This window comes from Sorex fumeus, unplaced genomic scaffold, assembly GCF_029834395.1.
Source record: "Sorex fumeus unplaced genomic scaffold, SorFum_2.1 ptg000058l, whole genome shotgun sequence".
Taxonomy (NCBI): Eukaryota; Metazoa; Chordata; class Mammalia; order Eulipotyphla; family Soricidae; genus Sorex; species Sorex fumeus.
Window position 1 is genome coordinate 23,025,335 of NW_026606115.1, and position 26,523 is coordinate 23,051,857.

The following is a 26,523-nucleotide window of genomic DNA, read 5'->3' on the forward strand; positions in this document are numbered from 1 at the left end:
AGTCTAAAATTGACAAAAACTACGGCATTTATCTTTAAGGCACATGAGGCTATATAGAGTTAAGTGACAAACAAATAGTTTCTGCTAGAGAATCCAGAAACAAGATAAAACTTCTATATTTGTCATATACTAACATTTTTCGCTTAAATATAAAGATGTTTTGATAAATTTCACAATTTTTAAAGCTCACTATATTTCTTGAAAGGTTTCTTCTTTGAGGTGGTTTAACACTTTGAAGAGCTAAATGAGATGTACACCTACTCCATACAGTCATTAAATTACGAGTCAGTTTCCTGGATTAATTTGTAATACCTAGTTAACCCAAAGAACTAAGAAAATGACAAAACTGCCACCACCTAACAAAAATAAGACAAATATCATTTTTACAAAAACATTTTATTCAAAGCTGTCTTTGTCTTGTTAGGACAGTCTAAATTCATTATACTCACTGAATACAATACTGCATTCATTCAGTTGTGAAACTGTAGATGTACCTTTTTAATTATAGGTTCATACTTTAAGAATTGTGGTGGTGACTGACAGGTTCCAAAAAATGTAATTTTTCTACTTTTGAGATATAAAATGACCTACACATAAAACTCTAATAATGTGTGTATGGATAAACCTGAGTGCACTTTATTATGCCCTCAGTTAACAACGTTATTTCTGGGACCAGAGATATAGTTCAGAGGGTAAAATATTTGCCCTGCATGCCAACAAACAGGGTTTGATCCTCAGCACTGCATATGGTCCCCCAACACTGCTAGGAATGATCCCTGAGCACAGATGCGTGCTGCCCAAAAACAAAATTAAAAAAACAAACCAAAAAAGAAGCGAGACAAAACCAAAGATAGTTCTGAAGGGAAGATTTATCTGCTCCAATGTCAATTCAATGTATATTAAAACACTGAAAAAAATTTCACATTTTAACTTGCTTATATTTAAAATGAGGCCTAGTTGGGGAGGGGTCGGCCACTCCAGAAAAGGCTGGAGTGATAGCACAGCGATAGGGTGTTTGCCTTGCACACAGCTGGCCGGCCGACCTGGGTTCGATTCCTCCATCCCTCTCGAAGAGACCCGCAAGCTACTGAGAGTATCTCGCCTGCATGGCAAAGCCTGGCAAGCTACCCATGATGTATTCGGTATGCCAAACACAGTAACAACAAGTCTCATGATGGAGACGATACTGGGCCTGCTCGAGCAAATCAATGAACAACGGGAAGACAGTGCTACGGACGGTGCTATATTTAAAAAGAAAAAATTAAGCTGGATTGCTTTAAAATTAACTGAGGGGTGGTAGAAACAGTATAGCGGGTAGAGTGCTCACCTTAAATGAAGCGGACCCAAGTTCAATCCCTGGCATCCCATATGATCCTGAAGCACTGCCAGGAGTAATTCCTCAGTGTAGCCAGGAGTAGCCCCTGAGCATTGCCGGGTTGGCAAAAAAAATGTACTCAGATATACAACAAATTACTTATTTTAAGAAGTCACAAAAAACTTGATCTGCATGAGGCATTGAGACAGAAAAAAAGTATACAATACATTAAGGGCAAGAGCTTTATCTCTTTTGTGCTATTTGAGGGGTTTTAAACTCTGTCTTTGATCATTAGCAAATGAAAATTAATGTTTTTCTTTCAGAGGAATAATTTTCAATCTCCAAAACAATTTTATGTACTATCTCTAATATATAATACTGTAAAAATATTTCATTCAGACTTACACAATTTTTTATGGAACACTTTCTTATAACCATTCAAATCTTTATAATCCTTAAAAACTGGCTTTATGGTACTTTGGTAAGCTCATTTATTGATGAATAAGGTCAAATCTAAGGTTTGGGTGTGGCGTTGGAATGATGCATCTATGAAAAGGATAATTAACAGTACATAAACCTGGTACCAAAATAAATCGTTTTTTAAAAAGTTAAATCTAAAGTAATAAGACTGTGTAACTTTTAGGAGGAATTGGCTTTATTATATCATGTCCATATTTAAGATTTTATTTTACTGGTTCCATGTATGTAACAGTTAACTTGCTTTAAGTATCCAAAGGTTGCCTAATTTCACTTAAGAGTGGATCAAGAAGAATCAATCTTTGAGAGTTTATTTTTGCTAAGAACAAGCAGAGAAGTCAGCTGTCTTTGCTCTTCTCTGCATTTATTCTTTTGCAAATTTACTCTTCTTATATGTAGAAGGAAAATACAAAGATGACCATTTCCCCATGCTTAAAGGATTCTGAGAACTACCAATGAATGTAGCAGTCTTAAAAATGTTACAACCCCATGGTGGTGGAAAATGGGCACTGGTGGAGGGATGGGTATCTGATCATTGTATAATTGAAACCAAAGCACAAAAAATTGTAAATCTACAACTGTAAAAAAAAATAAAATAAAATAAAGGGGAAAAAAAATGTTACAACCGTACCACAGAAATCAACTAATTGATCTATAGATCACTCTTCAATGGATCTATTTTTATTGGTTTCAATTCTTTAACATTCAGGATCTAAAATTAAATTTAAAAATTTTAAGTATGCAATGGTTAATATTAAGACTTGTGTCAACTGAGAATTAAGAATTTAATTGCTAATCTTTTCTCTAATGATAAAAGTATATAAAAATGAAATGAAATCCTATTATTCTCTAATTCTAGTTTAACTAATACTATAACTTCTACAGAACCATTCCAAAGGTTGTCCACAATATAAAAACTGTGAAACTCAGAAAGCAGCTTGATTGTCAGTAGTATCAGCTCCCATATTCTTTAACCCATGTGAATCTTTAAACACATAATAAAAGGAATCATCCTACTTCTTATGTTGGTAACAAATTCTACATTAAAACATTTAAACTCTATGATTTCAAAACTTGAAATCAGAATTCTATTAATAGTCAAAAAATTAAGATGTCTTCTATCTTTCTGCTCCATGTATTTCTAGCAGTTTAGAGAAATTTAGAAGAACTGTAAGGTTTTCTTTTAGTTATTTTTGAGCATAAGCTGTTCATATGTCAGAAATTTTTATTCCAAATCATTTAAAAATTTAGATCAGTACTGGGAAAAAAACATACCAGAAAGTAAGAGACTTTCTGCTTTTGAGATAGCCTAAAATTTTAGAGAACACTGCAAAAGCTGATTTGGTTGTTTTTCTTAATTGCTTCCTGTTAATACAGCATCAAGTCTAATAGTTCACCTACAAGTAACTATTTCCTCAGTAGTTATCACTTACGTAAAGGATTCTGAATTTACATAAAGTGAAAAATTAAAGTCAAACAGTAAAGACATTAGGGCCTGTTTTTATACCTGTTAATAATGAAGGGAAACAGGTAGAAATAAACCCAATGAAGGCACTACTGTAAACAGCAAACCACATCCCACTTCCACCACCTGAAAAACATTTCCACTAAGAATTTTTAATGATCCTAAGGCCCTCTAGAAAATGTAAACCAAGAAACTGCAACATAAAAAAGAACTGAACTATAATCTCTACACAAATTGTCAGCAGTACTTACACACCTTCTAAACTGTCAGAATATACTACTAGTCTTTGAAAAAAGTCCATTCAACCATGCTGAAATTTAAATAGTCAAAACATTTACCTAAATCAGTGGTTCTTAAAACAAGTGTGCCATAGAATAACCTCGTGCTCATTAAAAGACAATGGGGGTATCTGGTTACCCTGGGGTATCTGATTCACTAGAACTAGGATGGGACCCAATTCTAACTATTTCTCATAATGGTGTAGCTGTTGGCCCAGGGACCACCCATTGAGAATCACTGGCCTAAATTATTAATGGCACATTAGCAGATCCCTAACCAAAAAGTTTGGTCAAGATGCATGTAAACAAATCAAAACAGAATACATAAAAGCTTAGAAAGAACACAGATAAAGCCACCCTGATTACATCAAAACATCTACATCTGCATCATGGTCTTCCTCAGTCACTTTCAAGGACAACACTTCTTCATTCAGGAAGAGGCCACTGAGCCTCTCTTTCCGAGCCTGCCTTTGCTCTTTCAGCTGTCTTTTGCGTAAGGCCTTCTGCTGTAACTTCCGCTGTTTGGATCGCTTCTGTCAAAATGAAAAAAATCTAAATCAGTAAGGGTCAGTTATGTTCTATTCACTGAAAAACCTGAATCAAATTCAGTAATTTTTACAAATGAAACTCCATTTTCCCAATTTTAAAGAGTATGTTCAAACTCCTCTTCAGTATGATCTCAGTTGCAGTGAGTTGCACTTGAAAATGATTCTTTAAGATTTTATATTAATGGTATCTCATTGGTAAATATTCTGATAAGGAATGGTACAGATTACCAATCATTTTAGACTTTTTTTAAAAAATCAGTGTCGGTGCAGAAATCAAACTGTGTCAGTGCAGAATGAACATGTACTAAGGAACTCTGAACACAATATAGACAATACTGTCAAAATTTCTAATACTTATTATTTTAAGGTGACTTTTATCCAAATGCACTAGAAATTTTACAACAGAAGGGAATCACATTTTTATTACTCATTTTAGACAAATACCATCTTTATAGCCCATTAGATACTCTCTACCCCTTGTCACTAGTGAACTGATGCCACATAGGAACCGCCACACATCTAGAGGAATCTCTTGCAATCTACAAGACTGATTATGTTTCTGCTACTTTGGTAAGAGCTAGAAAACAGTGTATATCCTAGTCAGCACTGAGTTGCAGAGAAACCCTTACCATCCTTAAGTGAGCTCCAGACTGTTCCACTCCAAGGATCTGAACTACCCTGAGGTGGCAGAACCCATTTTATATATACTTACACCTCCTATTCTTTATGCAACCAATAGCATTATACAAAATATTTTCAAGTGTGAAGGCTAAACAGAAATTAGAGAAGACATTATTACATTTAAAAAGAGCTCAAAAAAACAGACAAGATGAAAACATTTACGAAAATACTAAACACACACAAAAGACATATACAACATTCCTGGGAGCTCATAGACAGCAACATTAGCAACATTATGCTATGTTTTCAGTAGTGAGTTGCAGTCAACATTGCAATCTTGAGACTCACTCATTATTTTCATCAATTCAATTTACTTAAAACAGAAATAAAAATCATATAAGATTTCATATAACTGTAGGCACAATAGTCCTACAAAGCACTTAGCCCACAGGGGTTTTGTTCAATAGCAGGAATCCTGCTTGTTCAATTAAAACCAAAACCCACGGCATAAATTTATGGCAAAACTTATCCATGGGAATAGGATAAGTTTAACTCTTCAAGAAAAATCTAGGATGGAGTATTAATGTTAATATTGAAAGGTAAAGTTTTGTATCGATTAGTCATTTTACTTTTGAATCCCGAATCCGTTCTGCTGCACTTGCAGACAAGTTGCTGTCACTGTGTGCTCGACTCATGTTGGCACTGGAGTTTGAAGCAGAGTTTCCAACACTGGACCCACTGCTGCTTGCAGAACTGACCATGCTGGCGCTGCTGCTGCTGACACTGGCACTGGCACCGCTCACTCCACTGATGCTGGCACAACTAAAGTTGCTTCTCTTCCAGGCCTCTCGTGTGGGCCGCTGGCGAGGGCTATGCTCCTTTATATAGTTTCTAACCTTGGAATCCACAAACACACACTATTTAGTTTTGTACCCTGAATACCTATCCTCAAAATACTGGATGAAAGAAGAAACGACATGGATTACCCCAAAATGTTAAAGAAAAAGAGGAGGGAAATTGACACTGATGGTAGGATTGGTGCTAGATGGATGATGAAAATTCAACTACAAATTTTATTGTGTTTGCATAAAATTAAAAAATAGAGTCACTGAAGAGGAAAAAAGGTGAAGAAAGATTAAATCATTATGTGTAGAAACAAGTACCAAAAATGACAATGTTATACAATTTAGTATGTATATTATGGAGATAGACTTTAAAAGCATATTATGTTAATAAGAGTCATTTACTAGTCTCCAGAATTTAGAGTTATAAGAAACTTACACTAAAAAAAAAAACAGAAAAAAGAATATAGATAAAATTCGGCCTTTTTAGAACTCTACTTGAGATGCTTCAAGTGAGTTGCTGATTATACCTAAAATTCAGGTGTCTACCAAGATAAATAAAACACAGACAGAACTCTACAAGAAAAAAATAATCCAACACTATCAAAAAATAGGGAGAAGAAATGAACAGGAACTTCTTCAAAGAAGAAATACAAATGGCCAAAATGCATATGAAAAAAATGTGTTATGTCACTAATAATCAGGGAAATGTAAATCAAAACAACAACAAGATATCACCTCACATCACAAAGACTGGCACTCATCAAAAAGAACAACCACCAGTGTTAGTGAGAATGTGTTGAAAAGGGGACCCTCATTCACTACTGGTGGGAATGTTTGCTGGTCCAGTTTTTTTTGAAGACAATATGGACATCCTTCAAAAAACTAGGAATTGAACTTCCATAAGACCCAGCAATTCCATTCCAGGGAATATATCCCAGTGCGCAAATGCACAAATCAGGAAACACATCTGTTCTCCTATGTTCATTGCAGCACTATAAACAACAGCCAAAATATGGAAACAACCCAAATGCCCAAGAACAGAAGAGTAGATTTGATCATTGTATGACCGAAACTCAAGCACAAAGATTTGTAAATCTATAACTGTACCTCATGGTGCTTCACTAATAAAAAAAAAAAGAAGCTATGGTACATATACACGATGTAATACTACGCGGCCTTAAGAAAAGATAAAGTCATGCGATTTGCTACTACATGGATGGATCTGGAGAGTATTATGTTGACTGAAATTAGCAAGAGGGAGACTAACAGACTCAGAATGATCTCTCTCTTATGTGGGATATAAAGAAACCTCACAGGAGCCACTCAATACCTCTATTGCAAACCACAACACCCAAAGGGAGAGAGAGAACAAAAGGGAATGCCCTGCCGCACAGTCAGGGTGGATGAGGGGGGAAGGGGGGGAGGGTGGGGGCAATGCTGGAATTGTCGGTGGTGAAGAGTGGGCACTGGCGGATGGATGGGTACTCGATCATTATATAACTGAAACACAAGCATGAAAATAATGTAAATCTGTAACTGTACCTCACGGTGATTCACTAATAAAAAGAAATTTAAAAAATTAAAAACATAAGTATATAAAAAAAGAAACCTCATAGGGGAATATCAAATGCACAATGGCAATAGAAACAAAGAGCAGGAGAACTGATCTTCATTACGAAGCTTAGCTCTGGTGCAAGGGTGAGGGGGATAAGTCAGAGAAGGGAACACTAGGCCAATGGGGGAAGGGAAAAGTGCCTGCCTCAGAAGGAGTAGGAGAGAAACTGAGGAGATTGGTGGAGGGTAGTGGGCACGGGTGAAGGGATTGGTGTTGGAACAATATACACCTGAAACTCAATTATAAATATCTTTTTAATTTTGTAATACATAGTGATTTAATAAAGGCCCTCCCGTTGATCGTCGATTTGCTCGAGCGGGCCCAGTAACGTCTCCATTGGAGACTTTGTTGTTACTGTGTTTGGCATATCGAATACTCTCGGTAGCTTGCCGGGCTCTCCGAGAGGGGCGGAGGAATCGAACTCGGGTCAGCCATGTTGGCTGCTTGTAAGACGAACGCCCTACCCGCTGTGCTATCGCTCCAGCCCAGTGATTTAATAAAAAAGACAAAAGAAAAATAAAATTAGTGTGTCTCTATATACACACAACAAAATACTATGCAGCTCTAAGAAAGAAATAGATCACACAATTTGCAGCAACATGGATGGAGCTAGAGGATATAATGCTGAGGGAAGTCTATCAGAAGAAAATTGATGGACACAGAATGGTCTCTCTCATATGTGGGACTGAAAGATACAAAGCAAGGTAGCAACAATGGTCCAAAGACAACATAACTGAGGACCTGATCCGCACAATTAAACTGGAGGTAGGGAGTTGGGAAAAAGGGGTTTGGAGATGACTGCTTAAAGAAACTTTGGTACATCTACACAATGGAATACTATGCAGCTGTCAGAAAAGATGAAGTCATGAAACTTGCATATAAATGGATCAATATGGAAAGTATCATGTTAAGTGAAATGAGTCAGAAGGAGAGGGAGAGACATAGAAAGATTGCACTCATCTGTGTTATACAAAGTAACAAAATGGGAGACTGACACCCAAGAATAGTAGAGATAAGGACCAGGAGGTTTACTCCATGGCTTGGAAGCCAATCTCAAATGCTGGGGAAAAGGCAGCTCAGAGAGAGAAGGGAACACCAAGTAAAGGGTATTTGGAGGACCAGCCCAGGTCAGATAGGACATGCAAGCTGAATGTAGACTATAAATCGAACACAATGGCCACTCAATGCCTCTACTGCGAACTGTAACACCCAAAGGAAAGAGAGAACAAAAGGGAATGCCCTGTCACAGAGGCGGGGTGGGGTGGGGTGGGGGGATGGGATGGGAGTGGTAGGAGGGATACTGGGATCATTGCTGGTGGTGAATGGGCACTAGTGGAGGGATAGGTACTCAATCATTGCAAGCACAAAAGTTTATAAGTCTGTAACTGTATCCCACGGTGATTCACTAATAAAAAATTGCTGAAAAAAGGAAAAATTCCAGAAAAAAATGTTTAAAAAAAAGAAAAACTCCAATTCCAGAGCTGGAGAGTTAGCACAGTAGGTAGGGCATTTGCCTTGCATGCACGCGGCCAACCCTAGTTCTATTCCCAGCATCCCATATGGTCCCCTGAGCACCGCCAGGAGTAATTCCTGAGTGCAGAGCCAGAAGTAATCCCTGTCTATGGCCAGGTGTGACCCAAAAAGGAAAACAAACAAACAAACAAAAACAAAAAAAACTACTCTAATTCCTCAGTTAAGATGTGCACTCAAGTACAGCAATCAGGGAGAGGGTTCGATTTTCAGCATCCCATATGGTCCCCTGAGCACCACCAGGAGTAATTCCTGAGTGCAGAGTCAGGAATAACCCCTGTGCATCACCAGGTGTCACCCCAAAAGAAAAAAAAACTGTACAGCTACCAATAAAGTACTCTGATTGTCAATAAATCTTTTGTAAGATGATTTAGAATAAATCTTTATCTTAGCTTAACAAATCGATAAGTAATAAAACTGCTTCAGCGCCTACATGGTTAAAAAGCAGGTTCTAAACTCACTTGATCCCATAAAGGATAGCTACATATAAAATCCTCTAAAACCATGTATTATCACATATTAACATCTTTTTTTCAAAAAATACATTCAAAGTAGTTTCTGACCTAAATTATCCATATATTAAAAATTATACAAATCTGTGTTTTATCAACCAATTACATTTTCAATAGCTGTACATTTATTCTTTTCTTTACATACCTGTTTCAGTTTTTCATCTGTGAGACAGTTAAGTTCAATAATAAACTCACTGTCTGTAGGCGAGATTTGAGCAGAAGGATCAATTATTTTAATAATATCCAGTTGCTCCCGAAGACCCATCTCAGTACTGACTTTACGACTTAGATATTCAATATATTCAACCTATGTGATGAAAATAATTACAATAAACAAGATCAGTGTCAAAACCTATAATCTTTTAGTGTTATTTATAATGTGCTTTAAATATCAAAAGCAAGAAAAGGACAGGGAGGTAGCTCAGTGATACCTGAGGTATTGCATATGTGAGGCCCTGGGTTTGATTCCCAGCACCACTCCAAAAAAGAACTTAATATATTTGTTCCCTACAAAATTTTTAATATTCAAACTCAGATTCACTAAGAAATTCATATTTACCTAGCAGTTTTATACAGGCAACAAACTGGGTATCACATATTCTCCACACATACGAATGAAAAAAAAACAGTCAAGATCTCTACCTGCTCATCATTTGTCATAGCACTCCAAGGAAGTTCATCTAAATTCTGGTGCTTGTTTTTCTTTTTAGGAAGCAGGCAAGGTGAACTTGGAATACTGGGTATGACATCAGAAAACACATCACTCCCACTGGCAATGTCACTGCCTGGTAACTTCATTAAAATAAGAAGAGTTAGTGAAAGCAAAATTTCTTAAATATATTTAACATTGTATAAAGTCAAAGTGATTAACATTTTATTTAATAAGACAAAGAGAGCATAAAAATATTCTGACTGACTCATGTTTAGACAAAGCAGCAACACTTCTTTTAAACAGCAATGTTCATATAGTCACTTGTCCAATGAAGAAACAGTTTCCAAAAACTTAAAAATGTAACAAAGACTTGATAAAATGCTAAGAGCCAGTCATCAATAAGATTTTAAATTCATAACACAAATAGAGGCTAGGTTCCATACAGTTATATGGCCAATATCAACACAAATCATGACCTTTGACTTCATGTCTATACTAACAAACTAGAAAATTAAAATAATTTAAAATATGTTGATAATATAAAACAAATCACTTTCAAACCCTGAAGCACTGTTTGTGTTTTGGTTTTCACGCCACACACAGTGATGCTCAAGGCTTTCTTCTGGCTCTGCAGTCAGAATTACTCCTGGTGGCGCTGGGGACACCATTTGGGATGCCAAGGATCAAAATAGGGTTGCCACATGCAAGGCAAATGCCTACCCACTGACTATCTCTCTGGCCCCAAGACTAGAAGCATTATTTTTTTTAAAAAGAAACAAGAAACATGCTAGGGTATTATGTATAAAAAGAAAAAAATGCAAAGTCTCAAGTAATTTAGAACGAGATGAATAGGGGTTGAAGACACAGCTCAAGTGAGAGAACGTCAGATAGCTGTTACCATATGTCCCATTCCCACGATCAAGTGCGTCCTGGTGGCCCCCAGACACCACTGCGTGTGGCCCATATGGCCACCCAATCCAACCACCCTAACTCCAACACGACTTGGTAGCCCAGGCAGAGCTCTGCTAGGCATAATACCTGGAAAAAATGTTAATAAGGTGAGATGAACAGCGAACTAAAAAGTGCCCTAATTTTAATTGCCTATTAAATGCCAGTTGGATGTATTTTATTTTTTTAGCAACTTTGTTGAGATATAAGTCACAAACTACATTTACAATTTGATAAGTACACAATTTGATGAGTCTGGACATATCCCAGAGAAAAATAGCACAATCAAGGTTATTAACATATCCATCACCTCCAAAAATCCCAAATATTATATTTCTATGACTTAATTTTCCCCTTTCCTTTCCCTCATTGATGATGTCTCAATGACTGGGAGTGGCACTGTAGTACTGTCCTCCCATTGTTCATCGATTTGCTCGAGCGGGCCCAGTAACATCTCCATTGTGAGACTTCCTGTTACTGTGTTTGGCATATTGAATACATCACTGGTAGCTTGCCAGGCTTTACCGTGCGGGCAAGATACTCTCGGTAGCTTGCTGGGCTCTCCAAGAGGGGCAGAGGAATCGAACCTGGCTCAGCCAGACCAGCCGCACACAAGGCAAAATCCCTACCGCTGTGCTATGGCTCTGTCAGGAGTGGAACATGTTATTGTTTACTTTTTGCGCACACACGCTTATCAGATTTGTGGTGCCACTAGGGGTCACTGTCCTTTAGTTGTGATGCTCACATACATTCTGGTTGTAGTGATCAAGGAGTCACTGTAGGGCTCATGCCTGTACTTGCTGAGGGTCGCACTCCTGGCAACAGATCTCGCATATTATTTATCTCGCATATTGTTTTTAACTGCAGTAATCACTGGGAGTTGCACCCTTTAGCTGAAGTACTCCCACACTCTTGGCTTCAGTATGGTCAGAAATTGCCCATGGCACCAAGAATCTCAGACAGCAGGACTGTCAGGCACAAACTGTAAAGGATCACGTGTGGTACATACTGTGGATCAAACTGTAGATCAATCAGTAACGGCACACGTGATTGCACTCTGGATCAAATTCAAAGCCTCACACTTGAAAGCAAGCACTTCAACACTAAATCAACTACTGAACCCCCAAAACAGATTTGAAATAAATGTGTTAATTAAGTCACTGTTCAAAAAGATAAAATACTTTATTCTATGAATTCATGATATAATGCTTTCATTTTTACAAAGTACAAAATAGTACCCTGTGGGGAGGTAGTGTTCTATAAAGACAGTAGTGTATTAAGTATAGACTTTGTAATTAAGCAATTATATCTGATTTTAGATTATTTCTAGGCTTCTAAAGTTATCACCAGAAATACTATTTTAGGCACAAAGATTACTACAATCACAAGTATATTTGGTTTCCTGTCATACCGACAGTATAGAGGATTCAAAAGAGTGTAAGTCATGATCCTTACACAAGAATCTTGTACATGGGAATAATAGCACTGTAGCATTGTCCTCCAGTTGTTCATCGATTTGCTCAAGTGGGCACCAGTAACATCTCCATTGTGAGACTTGTTACTTTTTTTGGCATATCGAGTATGTCATGGGTAGCTTGGCAGGCTCTGCCGTGTAGGTGGAATACTCTCAGTAGCTTGTCAGGCTCTCTGAGAGGGGTGGAGGAATCGAACCCGAGTCAGCCGCTTCCAAGGCAAACGTCCTACCCGCTATGCTATCGCTCCAGCCCATGGGAATAAATACCACATAGTACATGACAGATGCTAAGTTTGGTATGACAGGTCACAAATGAGATGACAGGTCATAAATGGAAATATCTATCAATGAACTGAAACTGCAGGGTTACTGCTTAGAAAACAAAGAGGCACAGGCATTAGGGAGTCAACTGAGTCATAAAACAGAGGTGATCACTATGTAAAGTAACAGCACATTTTCACTTTAATGAATGACACTGGTCAATCCAGCACATAAATTATTTCTAACAATTTGCATGACTGTCTTTAAAATCTCAGTTGCTAACACCAAACTCTTCATCCTTGGCTCTAATGTTATCTTTGGTATAATTAGAGAATTACTGCTGAATATACAAAGGCCATCTCTTTTTCAGCTTTATATAAAAGAGAATGCTTTTGTATTTTTTTTTTTTTTTGCTTTTTTGGATCACACCCGGCGATGCACAGGAGTTACTCCTGGTTCATGCACTCAGGAATCGCTCCTGGCAGTACTTGGGGGACCATATGGGATGCTGGGAATCAAACCTCGGTCAGCCGCATGCAAGGCAAACACCCTACCTGCTATACTATTGCTCCAGCCCCTGTTTTTGTAATTTTTACCTTAAAAACTTCCAACATTACTAAAAATCTTCTGTGAAAATAATAATTTTGTTTAAATAAAAAAATAGATGAAAGGCCTCTCCTACTCCAAATTCCTTTAATAAATTTGTTATTGAAAAGAACTCTAAAAATACGTGTATCCTCAAAAATTTAAGATCAACTGTTATAAAAAAAGTCTCCAGTGAATACTTACTAGGTACCAGATTATCTGTCTTTATCACTGGTTAAATGCTAATAGGAAAATCAGCAACTTTGTGGAAAAAAAGGTTCTTTCACTCAGGGAGAAATGAAACAATCCCCAAATGTACTCAAATCCAAGCTCCAGTGTAACTAGCCCTATAATCTTATAAAGGTCATTGTCACTGTTCTCCCGTTGTTCATCAATTTGCTCAAGCGAGCCCAGTAACATTGTGAGACTTGGTGTTACTATGTTTGACATATCGAATACGTAACAGGTAGCTTACCAGTCTTTGCCGTGTGGGTGAGATACTCTCGGTAGCTTGCCTGGCTCTCCGAGAGGAGTGAAGGAATCAAACTTGGGTCGGCTGGGTCAGCCGCGTGCAAGGCAAATGCCCTACCTGCTGTGCTATCACTCCAACCCCTTTATAAAGGTAAACTTGCTTATTTGCGCCTCAGAGATTTGGGCAGTTAGGACTAATGCCATCGATCTCAAAGTAAAAAGTTTAAATGAGGTAATATGCCTACAAGTAAGGTTACATTTAATAATAAATTAGTGTACTTTTCTTTTCTCATATGTTGTCAGGGTTTTGAACTCTTACAAATGATAGTACAAACTCTCAAAAAGTGTCACATGTTGTTAAAGTGGCTGTGTTCTATTTCACAAGGTAGTCTCTAAAAATGTTGGGAGAAAGGTAAAGGCATTTGGTAGGAAGTATAATTTAATAAAAGCATAAACAAAAAACACAGAGTGGGAATGATATCACTGTCACTGTCCTCCCGTTGTTCATCGATTTGCTCGAGTGGGCCCAGTAACGTCTCCATTGGAGACTTTGTTGTTACTGTGTTTGGCATATCAAATGCATCACAGGTAGCTTGCCAGGCTCTGCCGTGCGGGTGAGATACTCTCGGTAGCTTGCCGGGCTCTCCGAGAGGGACGGAGGAATCGAACTCGGGTCGGCCATGTTGGCTGCGTGCAAGGCAAACGCCCTACTGCTGTGCTATCACTCCAGCCTCGGGAATGATATCAATATAATTAAAATATAAAGGAAAGACTAGGGATTTGAAAGCTCAATGAAAGAACCAGAAAGCTGTTCTAGAAAATGTAGAAGTAGGCCAATTATATTTTCTTACATGTAACTTAATGAAACTGAGGTTGAGGGAAGATGAATAAAAAGCAGCATGTGGACAAAAAAGAAAAAGCAAAGATAGGAATGAAGACAGGAAATTCTTCTGATGTGGGGCTAGATTAAGATTTTTAAAACGGGAAGAAAAAAATAGAAATTTTCCCAGTGAAATAACTGGGAAACAGAGAGACAGTACAGAGGTTAAAGCATAAGACTTGAATTTTATCTAAAGCACCATATGGTCCCTGAAGCATCACAAGGAGTATCTCCAGAGTCTCCTAGACACCACCAGGGGGGTCAGAATAATCCCTGGCACCAAAAGGCCACAGCAACCCTGCATCATTGTTCCTAGAACTGAACCATCAGCCTGGTCGGTAAAATATCACCAGTAGGGGCCCTGGAGCTACCTCAGCACTTTTTGGGTAGCTGGGAAAAAGTCAAATAAACACCAAAGATGACTTACAAGATCAATTTCTAAAAAACAGGATAACTGAAAACTGATGACATTTCACTGTTATATAACCCATCCAACATGATGCATGTAAAGACCTCGATTTTTTATAGCAAGATACTTGAAGCAACTAGATCTTCTTGTCCAATACCCTCATTTTATAAATATGGAAAACTTATGAGCAGGTATGCTCATTTAATTAGTGGCAGTACTTAAAGTAGCACACTAGAGGGTTGGGGAAAAACTTTTGTGGTAAAATACTTGTCTTGCATGTTTGAGGTCCTGGGTTCAATTCCCAGCACAGTCAAAAGAAACACAATAAAGTTTTGGGGAACAAATTTAGTGTTTTCAAGTATATCAGGGTATTTTCAAATGCAAGTAATTTGGAATGAGCAAATAATACCACTTTGGAATAAAGAGTAGAGTGATACTGAGAGAAGCAAATGTCCTTTTAAATAATAGGTCATTTTCACTACACTGTAAGACATGTCACAGAGCAGTCTATATTTTTCCTATGGAAATGTTATAACTGGAAGATGCACTGCTGATCAGATAATAGGTTAGCATTAAATAATAAGGTTATCCAAGTGGAAATGTCAAATAGTCATTATTGGAGACACTGTATTAGAGTAACAGATGTTCAGCAAAATTTTATGAGCTCCTGTATATTATTAGACCAGCAATTTTCTATTTTGTAACTGATAACATATTTCAAGATAAAAATGCTTAATAATTCTTACCCCAGTATTTTCCATGGGCAATAGTATTTGGTAGGGCTTACAATCAGTAACTGTGACAAGCAGGGAAAATTAAATCAAACCTCTGCCATATTTTCTGCAGTATGCGACAAAATTTTATGAGTTAGCTCATTTATGCAACAATTGATGTGTAATTTCAGATTGTAGCTCTAAGGTTTCAAGTGTGACAGCTAAATTACTCTCTCTTTAAATTTTCTATGCTTAAATTTCCTGTGCTTTCCGGCTCAACAATAAAATAACTTCTCAAATTCTAAGAGTAGTCAAATATATTTTGATAATAAAAGAACGGCCAATAAAATTATCAGCAAAGCAAAATTATTTTAAAAAGCAGTTCTATTTCTGTTTTTCTTTAGTGTCTTTGTTGGGCTATACCTGATTGTGTTCCGGTATTACTCCCGGCTCTATGTTCAGGAGTCACTCCTAGCACACTCTGGGACTATATTTGATGCTAGAGATGTAATCCAGGTTGGCAACGTGCAAGGTAAACACCCTACCCACTGTACTATCTCTCTGACCCCACATTTCTACTTTTCTAAAGTGAAAATCTGCCTTACAAATAACAAATCATTACTGTCCCAGAAAATATACAGATCATTTATATTTACTTTAGTAGTACCTGAAATATGTGTTTAAAAAGAAAGATATAAATTAAGAAGGTTCTCAATCTAAAAGTAATAGAAAATTTTAAACTATAGTAAAATATTTTAGTACGTATTAATACTAACATAATTTCTAATATCTTCTCAAATAATTTTTCATCATCATAAAGTTCCAGTAGGACAAAAGAGCATTTTAAACCTTTCACCATATTTAAACAGCAAATCTCCATGGTAACAGAGTATCCACACTATAAGTTTACAACGGGGAAACCACATTATTATTACCTTAGGCCTTATTTTTGTCTAAATACTGCAGTAAATCAAGTACATCAATACAGCGGGGCAAGGGGGATAGATTGTAGAGACCACTCTTGATGTGCATGCTGCCAAATTGGTTCGATCCCTGAGTTTCATCAGGAGTGATCCCTGAGCACAAAGCTAGGAGTAACACCCTGTGCATTGCCAGGTGAGACCCCAGATGAAAATAATAGGAGGAGGAGGAGGAGGAGGAGGAGGAGGAGGAGGAGGAGTAAGGATACTGAATGATTAGGAATTGTCTTTACTCATGAAATCAGTGAGGAAGTCAGCAATTCAATTTAAAGCATCTGTAACTTGCAAATTGTGGCTTACAGGAACTCTAAATCACATCTAATAGGAGAAAATACATTTCTTATAATTTTTTATTTTATTATTTTTGGCTTTTTGGGTCGCACCGGGCAATGCTCAGGGGGTCACTCCCGGCTCTGCACTCAGGAATTACCCCTGGTGGTGCTCAAGGAACCATATGGGATGCTGGGAATTGAACCCGGGTCAGCAGCGTGCAAGGCAAACACCCTACCATCGCTCCAGCCCCTCTTAGAAATTTTTAAACTCCATATAATTGAACTTAAGAATCCTTCACCCACACCCAACTTTTTCTAGCATATAAATGGCCCAGCTCCATAATTAATCTTAAAGATACAGGAAAGTTCTGAATCACCCCAGCTCCACAGCTCCTAGGGCAAGCATCCACATAAGCAGCTGCACAACAACTCCAAATTTCATAGTACTGACAGCCCAGTAGGATGAGAGCAAATAAGATGGAAAATTGGGTAGCAGCGCACTAAGTCAATGAGAGAAAACAACACAGAAGGTTCAACTAGCACCTAATAGCTCAGTAAATCCTCAGAAAATGACCTTCACAATACCATATGAGACAAATGTTGCAACAAGCTATATCAAGTAAATTCTTTTGTGTCTGCTAAGGAAAAGGCATGGCAAGTGAGGTGGGAAATAACTAGGGACACTGGTGGAGGGAATGCCAGACTGTTGGTGGGACTGGTGTTGGAACACTGAATACCTGAAACAGCTGTATTATGAACAATTTTGCAAATCATGGTATTTAACTAAAGTTCAAATATTAAAAAAACAAGTTCTTACAATGTGGTTTTAAATATAAAAGTTACTTAAAATTGAAACAGGGCTGGAGAAATAGTATAATAGGCACTGCACTTGCCTTGCACGTGGCTGACCTGGGGTCATTCCCCAGCACCCTATATGGTCCTCCAAACACCACCAGGAGTAATTTCTGAGTGCAGAGCCAGAAGTAAACCCTGAGCATTGCCAGGTATGACACAAAACCGAAACAGAAAAAGATGAAATAAAAAATGAAATAAAATATTAAAAAAATAGGAAAAAAATGAAAGGTACTAGACGTAAGAACTCACTACTATATTATTCGTAAATATAAAATAAAATGAAGCACATAGTTATGGAAATGACTTCACAATCTCTGGCACAAATACTACCAATAATGTAATTATTAAAAATTTGTTACAAATTTCATGATAACGTTTGTAAATTAAATGATAAAAATCTTATAATATTCAAAAAAGAACTTTTGCTAATTCATTCTATCAAGGTTAAAGTCATACAAAGATATGACAAGGAAACCACAGAACACTATCTCTTATAGATCCTCAAAAAATACTAGCAAACAAATTGATCAGATTATTCTTAAACATATAACATGATATGATCATTTAGAATTTATTTCAGGACTGTGGTGCTCCTTCAATACACAAAAACAACTGCCATACTGTGTCATTTTAAAAAATATTGGGGCCACACCCAGCTGTATTCAAGGCTTAATCCTCACTCTGTGCTCAGGGATTCCCTCCTGCCAGTGTTCGGGGAACCAAATGGGGCGCCAGGGTTGAACCCTTTTGGCTACCTACAAGGCAAGCACCTTACCTACTGTACTATCTCCTCAGTTTCCTGTAATATATCTTATTAATAAAGGAAAGACACTGCATCATCATCTCAATGAATATAGGAAAAGTACTTGAAAAACAATGCAAGGCCCTCTTGGAAATGACCAAATTTAGAATACAACAGGAATCCCCAAATATGACAAAGGAAAATTACGGAAAAACAGCTAACATTATTCTCAATGGGGAAAAGTAGAAATCACCTCTCCAAGATTACTAAAGAATGCCTGATTTTTTCCACTTATATTCAATAATATATCAGAAATGTAACCAGGGTCAGTAGAGTCAGAAGAGGAGGAACAGGTGGAGGAGGAGAAAGAAGGGAGGATGAGGAGGAGGGAAGGAAGAAGCTATCAATGTTGGAAAGGTAGAAGGAAAATAATACGTATAGACAACATAATCCCAAATATAGAAAATCAAAAGAAATCCATATAGAAAAAAATCAAAGTTAACTAGTTCAGCAAACTGCAGGATAAAAATTAAACATACAAAAATGAGTTGTATTTCTATATACTAACAGTGAACAATCCAAAAATAAAGAAAACAATTTCACTTACAATAGCATAAAAAAGTAAAATATTTAGGAATGAACTGAAGTAAAGGAAGACTTTGACACTGAAAACTTAAAACTAATTTTAAGAAAAAGTGAAAAAAAAAGATATTCCATCTTATGTTTGTGAAATGGTACACTTAATATTATTAAGATGGTAACATTCTCCAAGTTGTTTTTCAGATTCAATATAATCCCTACCAAAATTCCAATTATGTTTTTTGTGGGAACTGGCAACATGATCCTAAAATTCACGTAGAATTTTTAAAAATCGCCCTATCCAGCCAAAACAATCTTGATAAAGACCTACAAAGTAGAGCACTAAGATATTTTTATTTCAAAACTTACTACAAAAGTTAAAGTAATTAAAAGTGTGCCACTGACATAAAATATAAAGAATGAGGCTTGGCAATATAGTGCATGCTTTTTTGCATGATGCCATGGGTCCAATCATGCTACTGACATAAAATATAAACATTAGAACAAGGATGTGGCTCAGCAGTAGAGTGCACGCTTTGCAAAAGGCCATGGGGGAAAAACAACAATATAGACATATGTACCACTGGAATAGAACTGCAAGTATAGAGATAAATTTATATACTCATAACCAATTATTTTCAACATGAGTGCCAAGGCCACACCAGTGAAAAAAGAATAGTCTTTTCAACAAATGGTGCTGGGAAAATAGGTTACACACAAAAGAATGATTATGGACCCTATCTCACATCATATACACAAAGTGTCTTATCCACTATACTATCTCTTCAGTCTGTTGTTTTTGTTACAGCAACTAGAGCTGACTACAAAATTAAGTACAAGTCACAACATGGATAAAGACTGAGATTATGTTTAATGAAGCAATACAAAAAAGGCCATAAATTATGAGCTCATTCGCCTTCTCCAGATGGAATCCCAAAGACCATGAGCTTCTACAAGCATGGCTCCGGTATGGGGGTGCCAGGACTATTCTTCCGAACCGCGCGGCCACGTGATATCTCCTGATATGCAAAGTGATCAATGGAAAGTAAATGATCTAGCGTTTGTCCCTGAAAGACAGGCCTGAATGGTGCAGGGAAAATCTGAGCAAAATATAATGTCCAACCGAAATACATCTGGACTGCGCATTTAATTACGGTGCTATGCCGCCCTGGGATGAGAAGGGTGTTTGTCCCTCCGCCTGACCCCCTTGCAGCGGTGGCATGGTGGTCTCCATCTTTTAGAGCCTAATGAACAGCCAGGTATGAGACTGCATTGACAAGGCACGTGGGGCTTCATGGGATGGGGGGTGGAATCAGCCCTGCTCCCTGCCATGACAATGCCCCAGGTTGCCACCCACAAATGCCTCCTCTGGCTCCTGAACGACGATGATTCCAGAGGCACACAAACCAATCTAGAACCCAGGGGCTTTTGGCAGCAATACCGCTAGGCTTATTACTAAAATATCAGAAATCCAAATTCACGTGGCTGCTATTGCAGCCACACGACATCATATGCTCTTCCTAATCAGCAATAAAAAACAAATTATCTAATGATGTCTTTTTGGCAGGTCTGAATGTTGGGGAAAATTCCATAATTTAATGGTGGGTCTTTTGTCATAATATTGAATGTGATCAACGTAGAGAGAGAGTAAAGTGGAAATCTGCCACATAGGCAGGAGTGGGAGGGAGGGGAGTATTCTGGGGTTCTTAGTGGTGGAAAATATGCACTGGTGAAGGGACGGGTGTTTTATCATTGTATGACAAAGACTTAAACTAAAAGGTTTTGTGATTGTTCTCACGGTGATTCAATAAATAAAAAAAATTATGAGCTCATTTAAAAGAAATTTCCAGAAACGCAAATCTATAGAGGGAGTAGATTAGTGGTTACCAGGTGATGGGTGTGGGTGTGGGTGGGGGGTGGGTATGGTAATTCGGACTATCTGCTAATAGGCATAGATTTCTTTAGAAGTGATTGAAATGTTCTGAAATCATAGTGGTGATGGATGTATAACATTCTGAACATATTAAAAATTGCTGAACTTGAAACTGCTTTTACAATGATTAAAATGACAAATTTCATCGCAAATTTTTTGAAGCTAAAATTTTTAACAATTCTATCCAAGTCATATTCATAACTACATATAAAGTAGAAGAACTTGAAGTAAAATATGAACAGAGGATTGTGGATTAATTTTTTCCTCTTCAAAAATTCTTCAGGTGGGACAGATAGTACAGCAGTAAGGGCTTGCCTTGCATGCAGCTGACCTGGGTTCGAAACCAGGCACCCCATATGGTTCCTGAGTCTGCCAGGAATGATCATAAGTCCTAAGCTTATTTCACCAGTATGGGCCAATTTTTTTTGGTAATTTTTATTAGTGAGATACCATGAGGTACAGTTGTAGATTTACAAATTTTTGTGCTCGGATTTCAATTTACAATGATCATCCCTCCACCAGTGCCCATTTCCCACCACCACAGATCCCGGTATCCCTCCCACCCCCATACCCCCATCCCACCCTGCCCCTGTGGCAGGGCATTCCCTTTTTTACTCTCTCTCCTATTGGGTGTTGTGGTTTGCAAAAGAGGCAATGAGTGGCAATCATGTTTGGTCTGTAGTATAATTTCAGCATGCTTCTCTCATCCTGGGAGGATCTTCCCAACACTCTTTATTTGGTGCTCCCTTCTCTATTTGAGCTCCCTTTTCCCCTAGCATGTGTGGCTGGCCTCCAAGCCATGGAGTAAAATTCCTGGTACTAATCTCGATGGGCCAACATTTTTAAAAATTAACTTAAAAAACATTAAAAACTATTCATTATCAGGGACTGGAGAGATAGCACCACAGGAGTAAGGTGCTTGATTTGCATGAAGCTGACAATGGTTCATTCCCAGGTACTGCATGGTCCCCAAGAAGAGTGGAGAGTAGCCCCCCCAAAAGGCTTAATATTCAGTATACCATAGTTTATAATAAGAAAAATAGGAATCCAATTTAAATATCCATTTTTGTGGAACTGATTATATAAGTTATGACTCAGCTATCAAAAAGAATGAACTGTATTAACTGTCAAACAGCCAAAAACTAAATAGTGATCCCATCTGCATGTTTCTGATGCCATGAAAAATTACTTATATCTTCACAAGCTCTTAACAGTGGTATAACAGTCGCAGCGAAATGGGGTTTAGAGACTTATCCTTAATTGTTTCTTTGATGGTATTTGATATTGTAATAAAATGATTTGGGCTGGAGCAATAGCACAGCAGGTAGGGCATTTACCTTACATGCGGCCGACCCAACCGACCCAGGTTCGACTCCTCCACCCCTCTTTGAGAGCCCAGCAAGCTACTGAAAGTATCTTGCCCAAACGGCAAAGCCTGGCAAGCTACATATTCGATATGCCAAACACAGTAACAAGTGTCACAATGGAGATGTTACTGGTGCCCACTCAAGCAAATCGATGAACAATGGGAGGACAGTGACAGTGACAATAAAATGATTTGAAATAAGACATTTGATTCCTCTTTTAGAATCTAATTTCAGAACTTAGTCTTATACTAAGTTCTTCTGGGCTGGGGAGTTTCTTCTTTCCTTTCTACATTCCAATAAGTCTTTCTATTTCAAAAAAATTTCAAATACTTAGATGTCTATCAAACAAAGAAGTTACTAGCAGGCATTCAAGTGCCTACTGAATATATATGTAAGAAAAGCTTTTTTAAACGTTACTTTCTTTTACAATGAGAATGTGCATGCTACACAACCTAAATTTTCTGATATGCTGCATTTATCGTAAGGCAGCACTATCAAACAATTTTTTACAAAATCATTTTACTTGGTTTATGTGCCACAAGAAGAAATAAACAGTCAGGCAAGAACTATCACTACAAACAAAGGGAATACAAAATAAAAATTATACTTTATTTCTGAGAACAGAACCAAAAATACCTACTTAGGACAACAATGGTTTGTAAATCCCTAAATATATAATTTAATCCCAGTGTAGCTTTTTATAAACACATGAGAACTATTTGCTATTTTATACAAACAGTAACTTTGCTTGCATTCAAGAATAGAAAGGCAGGGATAATAAATAATAAAACATTATGCCAGAATCAAATTATATTAAAATCTCCAAGACTATTGGTAGCATCAGAAACCGAAAGGGTATAGTAGCAAAAACAAAGGACACACATTCACCGAATATTTTTGATGAGTATTCTCGATTATTCCAAACAAATTAGCATTTCCTTGCAATAAAAGACTCACTAAACCCACATCATGCTCTTCTTTATCAGCATCCCTATCCTAATTGCTCATTTGTTAACATCAATAAACCAACACTGACAATAGAATAATCACCAAATTTTCATGACTTATATTACAGTTCATTTTCAGTGTTATACATTATTTGGGTTTGGATAAATGTGTAATAACATTAATCACTATGGCATCAAATAGTCTATTTTCACATTACTAAAAGCTGTCATATGACTATTTATCCTTCCTCTAAACCTAGTTCCTGGCAATCACTGACAATTTTTTGGTACTTGGGGCACAGGAAGCAATGCTCAAGGGTTACCCCTAGCTTTGTACTCAAAACTCACTTCTGGTAGAACTTGGAACCATACGGGATGCTGGGGATCAAACCCAGGTCAGTTACATGGAAGGCAAGTGCCATATTCACCGTATTATCTCTCCAACCCCTATCGCTGACAATTTTGACTGTCTTCATAGTTTTGATTTTTCCAATAATAAAGCTGAAATAATGTGTAGCCTTTTTGGACTGACTTGTTTTTCTTATTAACGTGCATTTTAGATGCCTCCATAATGGCCTGATTATTTCTTTTATCACTAAAAATAATTGTATAAATGCATGACAGTTTATCCATTCAGCTATTAAAAGACATTTTGGTGGCTTCTAGGTTTTATTTCCCTTATCTATGGTATATATAATATCAAGACAAGGAATACAAGGTATCAAAAGTAGACAAACCTCTGGCCCTAGATTATAAAACTGAAAAGGCAGGGGAAGAGAGAAATGGAAGAGTAAAGAAAAAAGAGGAAGATGAGAGGTACCAGGGGCAAGGGGCAGGGACCTTGGAGACATCAGTGACGTAGAGGTGTGGTACATGTATATATGTGAACCACAGAGTCAACAATACTATAAGCATAGGCATAGGACCCAAACTACAATATCAAAATTTTAAAATGTACCTATTAAAGAGGCAGGCTGCAGAGTGGGAAGGAACCTAGAGATATTAACGGAGGGAAGCTGACACTGGTAGTAGGACTGACACTGGAACACTATATGCCTAAATTTTATTATGGCACATTTGTACCTCATGGTCCAAAAGAAAAAAATATTTATCTAAAACACTGTACACATATATCTATTCAGTATTCCCTAAGCATTTCACCTAATTATTAGTGTTGTTAAAGACTTTCTAGGACTGGATAAAAATATCAAAATAGAAATTTATAGTTCTACTTTAGTAATGGTAACAATTTAAGATTATAAACTTACCTGCCATTCAAATTCACTATCAGACCAATCCCAGTATGTACTAATGGAAGAGGATACATCACTACAGACACTCCCTTCAGGGAATAAATCAAAAGAAGTGAAATCTTGATCATCTAACAGAGAATAGCAATCATCTTGGTCTCCAACAGAAACTGATGAAAACAGCTCCTCACTGCATTCTGAACTGGCAACACTTGTTCCACAGGAAGTTAAATTCCACCTTAAAAACACAACACAAGGGAAATTACAGTAGGAACTGCAGAATCCAGACAATTTTAAAATAATAAGAAGCATAAATCACATTTATAAGATGTGATAAATCACATTTATAAGAAACGTAAGTATGTGTGATTGTCCTCAAAGAGCGCTAATCGTTTAAGTACATATACAAAAACATTTATAAATATGTCTTGGATTTACCCTCCAAAAGAGCAATTGCTTGAGGAATGAGTAGGGATAGATAAAGAACACTGCCACATGCTGAAAGTGAGTTATGGGTTTACAGGTTTCATTAAACTACTATCTCTTAAAAAATATCTCTACTTTTGTCTCAAAAATTATATTTTAAAGAGAGCTTCATTTGAATTAGGATAAAGCAACACCTTCATCCAAAACCAAAATATATATAATTACAAGAAAGCTCTCCAGCGCATATGCTGCCTGAGCCTATGTGCTGCTTGTGCCCATGTGGCCAAGCACGTGTGGTGCCTAAGCACATGTGTCGCCCGCATCTCCCCTCTTGAGATGTATACTTTCATGTTTTCGTGTCTAATGCTGGGATGTGTGTAGGGGCTCTCTCCGCCCTCGGAGAAGCCCACATTCTCTCTTGAGCGAGTTACTTTCTCTTTCACCCTCTCTCTCTGCACACCTTAAAACCCTCCAAATAAAATCTGTTTTACTTCAAAAAAAAAAAAAAAAAGAAGAAGAAAAGAAAAGAAAGCTCTCCAGAGTAAGTTCAAACAAATTCTTGCTCTGTGCCTTGCCTGTCTAATCTGAAAAAACACTCTCAAAGTTTTTTCACTTAAAATGTATCATGAAGACTTCATGAAATGCATAAAGAACATTTAGTAGACATAAAAAATTCTCAATACATGACAGATTTTTTTGTAGAGCAAAGTACTAACAGAATTCATGGGTAGCGAGGAAGAGTGTACAGCACGTGCCTTGCATACAGCCGACCTGAGCTGGATCCCTGAGCGCAAAGAGAGGAGTAAGTCCTGAGTATTGCCGTATTTGGTCCAAAATCAAACAAAACAAAAAAGACTACATCAGTAGCAGTTCAAGTGTTTCGTGTAAATAACTTTTCCATTTTGTTTTTATACCATATCAATGCAAATATGTTGGAATAAGAAAGTAATGGAGAAGATAAAAATGGCCAGCAATTCCATTACCAAGCTTAAATAATTCTAACAGCCTGGTACTTATTTGAACATACTTTTTTTTACAGAATCAACAACAATCTGAATATATATGTTTTGGTATCCTGCTTTTTCCCCCACTTAATGTTACATTTCTCCAAGTATACTACTTGAAACCATTTTAATATCTATATACTTTTCAATTCACTGAATGTGCCAAGTTATATAACCTTATTCTTTAATAAAAGATGCAGGGATGGAGAGATAGCACAGTACGTAGGGCATTTGCCTTGCAAGCAACTGACCCAAGTTTGATACCCAGCACCCCATATGATCCCCCAAACATTGCATGGAGTGGTTCCTGAGTTCCAAGCCAGGAGTAACCCCTGAGCACTGCCAGATGTGGCCCCAAAACAAAACAAAAAAGACAAGTAGATTGTTTATAAATATTTTTGGTATTACATGTAATACTGAAAAGAATCTTTTTTAAAATTTAAAATTCATGGTATTTAATTACTGAAGCTCATATTTCTTTTCTGATAAACTGTTTTGATGGAAGAATAAAGTGAAGAAATTAAAATATTGGATTTTGACAAGTGGCATATTAAAACAACTTCTGACTT

The 26,523-nt window shown here is 37.2% G+C and overlaps 1 protein-coding gene across 2 annotated transcripts in view; it reads right to left on the bottom strand.

The window, feature by feature from the left end:
* Positions 1–478: 478 nt before the first annotated feature.
* The window catches only part of FAM199X (family with sequence similarity 199, X-linked), a 40,145-nt gene continuing 14,100 nt past the window's right edge, over positions 479–26,523 (bottom strand). Inside the window, exons 2-6 of one of the 2 annotated variants that reach the window (XM_056125731.1) lie at positions 24,543–24,762; positions 9,849–9,998; positions 9,352–9,513; positions 5,334–5,600; positions 479–4,068 (exon numbers count right to left, since the gene is read on the bottom strand). In XM_056125731.1, the coding sequence (XP_055981706.1) occupies positions 3,898–4,068; positions 5,334–5,600; positions 9,352–9,513; positions 9,849–9,998; positions 24,543–24,762 (970 nt within the window). In that variant the 3' untranslated portion in view covers positions 479–3,897. The remainder of the gene's footprint in view (positions 4,069–5,333; positions 5,601–9,351; positions 9,514–9,848; positions 9,999–24,542; positions 24,763–26,523) is intronic. The other variant, XM_056125732.1, reaches the window with a different exon arrangement.